The sequence below is a fragment of the Palaemon carinicauda genome, chromosome 1 (assembly GCF_036898095.1).
Source record: "Palaemon carinicauda isolate YSFRI2023 chromosome 1, ASM3689809v2, whole genome shotgun sequence".
NCBI classification, from domain to species: domain Eukaryota; kingdom Metazoa; phylum Arthropoda; class Malacostraca; order Decapoda; family Palaemonidae; genus Palaemon; species Palaemon carinicauda.
In genome coordinates this window covers 277867968-277872446 of record NC_090725.1, presented here as the reverse complement: position 1 = coordinate 277872446, position 4479 = coordinate 277867968, and the positions used below count along the sequence as shown (strand labels likewise).

At 33.2% G+C, this 4479-nt stretch overlaps 1 protein-coding gene across 1 annotated transcript in view; it reads left to right on the top strand.

Moving 5' to 3' along the window:
* Positions 1 to 3239: 3239 nt before the first annotated feature.
* Positions 3240 to 4479, top strand: part of RpL13A (ribosomal protein L13A) — a 141651-nt gene continuing 140411 nt past the window's right edge. Inside the window, exon 1 of the mRNA XM_068391287.1 lies at positions 3240 to 3303. Coding sequence (XP_068247388.1) covers positions 3283 to 3303 — 21 coding nt within the window. The 5' untranslated portion in view covers positions 3240 to 3282. The remainder of the gene's footprint in view (positions 3304 to 4479) is intronic.

Here is a 4479-nt window from a genome sequence, read left to right as displayed (position 1 = left end):
TCAAAGAAGCTACTCCCATATCTCCCCTTTATTGGCTGTAGGCTACTTTTAAGGGCAGTGTCAATTTTATAATATTTGTTCCACACAGAATATATGGTAACGCTATGCTCTTCCATAATGTTTTACCTATAAGCCTATAATTACAACTTTTCTCTATTATTGTGTATACGTAAGGTTAGCTAATTCTTATGTTTTTCTATCATTTCCCTTTTATGTGGTTTAGATGTGTTCCTCTTACTGTCTAGTTTAATTCCTAAGTATGCTAAACTTTCTACTTTGATTCTCTTTATGCGACATGGTTTATTTTCCACGTTATGTATCATAATATTGCTCTTCTCTTGATAAATTTTAATTTTTAATTCACATTTTCCCCCATTCTACTAAAAACTGGATGTTGCATTTTGCAATCTCTATATCTTCCGTTATCTTTCAACTGCAGAGAATATTGTTCTGTTCTCTAATAAATTATTTCTAAATCCCTTTCCTTCCTCTTCTATTTTCTTTATGAATATGCATTTGATTAACTTAAATACTGAAGTAGATCTTGTGTTTGCAGTTTTATTCCACTCATATCCTCCGTTTCTTGTTCTATACCTTCTTCTAAGTCAATATTTGTTGTCATCTTGGTAGATGTAGGCAATTGCTTTTAAATTCCAAGTTTGAATTCTGTAATCTTTTATAATTTGTATCTATACCTACAGTTATGGTCGAAAGCTTTACTAAGACCTATAAAAGTTACTATAATGGGTTTCATATTCCTATAGCTCTTTTCTACACAATACTGATGTTGCCTTCTGTCCTGCCTCCTCGTGTAATTATAACTTAGCACTCACTATCTTCCTCATTTATTCTTAGGTGATTGTATATTTTCCATTTCATCATCATTATGAATATTTTACATAGAATATTTAATAGAACTATAGGTCTTAGGCCTTTTGTCATTGGTCCTCTTTTATTTTCAATTAATTTTGTTCTTGACCTCTTCAAAACACTTGGTTTTTCTTCATCTAACTCTTTTAGGTATAATTTCTATATGATTTCAAGACACATTTCGTTAATTTCTAGTGCATTGCAGAGCTCGGGTTTAATACCATCCAGTCCTGATGCTTTCTTTGCCTTTAGTTTTCCAGGCAATTCTTTAATTCTTCCATTGTGATTCTTGGGTTTTTCGTTGCCTTTATTGTTCCTTTTGTCGTCATTACAAAATTACAGTGTCTCTGGTATACATCTATCTATTGCTATGCTGTCACCCAGGTGTGCTATTTCATTTTCAGGTACTGTCTGTTTTCCTTCATTCCAAGCTAAGTCATTTTTATTGTCTTGCCTGCAAGATTTGCCTCTTCATTATTTTCCTTATATCCTTGTTCGTTATCTTTATAGTTTTGAATAAATATGTATGGTTGTACATGACCAAAGATTTTTTTTTTTCATATCGGGAAAAATTACTAATTCAAACAGATGTGATATAAAGTTGTGTAAACTAAAAGAAATTTTAGAGCTTAAGAAAGATATTGCACCATCTAATATCTTGCATTTCAGTTTCTAACATAGATTGCATCAATGCAACAAATTGCTACTTCTAATGGGTTGATGAGTGACAATAAGAGATAATACATTTACCTTGTATGAAGCAGGGCACTCCTTTAAGGTGTATTTTTTCATCTTCTCAGTCTAATATTTGAAGACTTTCCTGTTGACCCTAACTCAGTTCACTGAAGAGGATTTTTAATGTGACGACTGTAGCTCATATTTTTTCTTTAACATTATGAATGTTTCTTCTGATCAGTAATTGTTCCACATCATTTCATCCAGGTTTCCACACCTATCTAGTTCTTGGGGAAGCTTAACTGAAAAACATGTGTGTCGTATGTGAAAATCTTTTTTTCCAATATTGCTGTTGTAATTAGGTGCCTTGAATGGATATCTGTATCCACAATTTGATATTTTTTTCATATTTAGCAAATACATTGCTTAGATATTCCGGTTTCACGTTTTATTTCGTAACGTACAGCTATACACAGGAATTCATGACAACTCGTGCTGAGGAAGTGTACCCTGTCACACCCTAACTGCGTGGTGAGTAACCAAACAGCTAGTGTAACCAGAGATGGCAGAAGTGGTGGGAAGGGCTACATACGAGAACTCGCTGCGCAGAAAGGGTGTGGCGGTTGCGCTTCCTCAGAGTGAGGTGTGCCAAGAATTCCTGTGTCCAACTGTACGTCAAAACACATATTCATATCTTAGAGTGGCTACTTAATGGGTTCTAACCAACCATGCTGGAAAGTTATTTGAGTCTCTGTAATTACATATCTTTTATAAGAAATTAACTTGATGTTTAATTAAGCTTATTTAGTATTTCGTCTGTCAATGAAAGGTTTTCACATCTTAGCATTCCTGGTTTCCTCATTTTTTTTTCTGGTGTAAAACTCTATTATAGATTTTCCTTACTTTAATATCAGTCTTGGTTGGGTTCCCTTCAACTCTTATTATATACATTCTGTTTTCCCTCGAACAATTTTAGTCTCTTCAAGTTGATTAAACTTTATAATCCTATCATTATATTCTTTATTTTGATATGATTATTTCCTTACAATTCTTGTTTTCTACACTTTACGTAATCATCGACTACCATCATTAATTTTGTAGCTGCATGAAAAATTTTGTCTCATGTTTAGTTTTACTGACGATATCTATAATTCTAGACGATATGCTCCATATGATGATTGAGAGGAATAAAGATAAAGAATTGATGCTGGCAATACAATACAGTTATTTACCTATATTTGTGAATGTTTATTTTTTTTACATATGAGTAGTTTGCGTTTCCGAGACTCAAGAAGCTAATGTCCAGCCTTGTGATAATGTTGATATTATTCATAATTCAAATAATTAAAATTAAAGTCTGATATCACCTTTCCTTTATATTATATTTTTATTTTTCCCTCTGTGTTTCTTATTAGTTATCTTTAGCGTTTATACATGTATTTTGTTCACATTTCAGTTTACCATCCCCTTTTCATCAACTTGTATGCTCTGCTCAACTATGACGTCATTGACATGCCTCTACCCTTCAATGTCTCTGTCTATTTACAATAACAATGATTCATTTGTATTTATAAAAAAAAGTTTCAAGAATTCGGAAATATAGTGCAGAAATATAAAAATCTAATGCATTCTTTAGTATTATGTGAATACATAATTACCAAAATTCAAAATTTATGTCGAAGTTACAACGATACAGGCTGATCCTCCATATTTCTTTTCTCTCAACATCACGTTAGAATGCCTCGTCGGCTAGAGAAGGTTAGTGAATTATCGACAACACCATTGTTATTTAAAACTTAAAGTGACTTTGGGTTTTAAAGAATATTAATTAGAGATAAGAATCAACTATTTTAATGGAGAATTAATCTTCATAATTGGGTATGTGCAGTTAAAAATCGATTTATTTACAATGAATTTTACGGCAAGCATGGCAGCCTTCCTGCTGACAAAGTGAAGCGTGTTAGAATTTTAAACTTTCCTAGAAGCTGTACGTATATTAATAATGATCTGTTTTGGTGTCCTCCCCTATACATTGTAGAGTGTGTTTTTACCTGACCATTGTTTTTGGACTCTTCCATCCTTTTTTTTTTAATGTTATTCAAATGGATTTCGGATCGCGTGCTCACGAGTTGACCAACTATACGGTCATGTTTCGTTAAGGCGATAACCATTTAATTTACCATACTACTAATCTTTCATTAATCTTTCCTGTTGTGAAGTCTTAAATTTCGGCAAGACCACTTATTTTTGCGGGGAAAATCCATTTTGGGGTGAATAGTTCGTTGGGACAGTCAACTGATTTTAAGAGGTTATTGTTCACTTCGTCATGAAATATTTTAGTATTACAATATATGAAATATGAAACCGTTGACGAAGCGAAAACGGCATTGACTTGGTCCTAGGATAAGTCTATATTCGAAATTTTTTAACTACAAACGCCTCACCTAGGTATTCCCCAGCTATGGGTAGCTTTCCTACGAATGTAGTGTGTTTAGTGCTCATCTGTTTTAAGTCAGTCACTCGATTCAATATTAATTTTAACAAGTTACCCTTGAAAGTCACTTGTTTAAATTTTTGGGTATCTTCATCCAAAGGGATTTTTTTTTTTAGTGGTTCATCAAATGTACTGTGACAGGGTGAAAAATGAATAGAATGTGGGAATGGCCCAGGACCTCCGGAATCATGAGGTGGAAGGACTGATGTTGCAGTGGTTCGACTGAATTTGAGCGATTGAGCGGATAAAACTTTAACCAATTCAAGGAATGACTTTAGTTTTCACATTGTAGCCTAAAAGATATAGGTTGTTGATGCAGTACAACAGCAGGATAACTTTCAGGACTTCATTTGTACACGGGGATTGTCCTGCTTCGTAAAATTTGTTTGAGAAATTTATTGGCTATTTTACAAGAGCATGATCTACATTTACTCCAACAT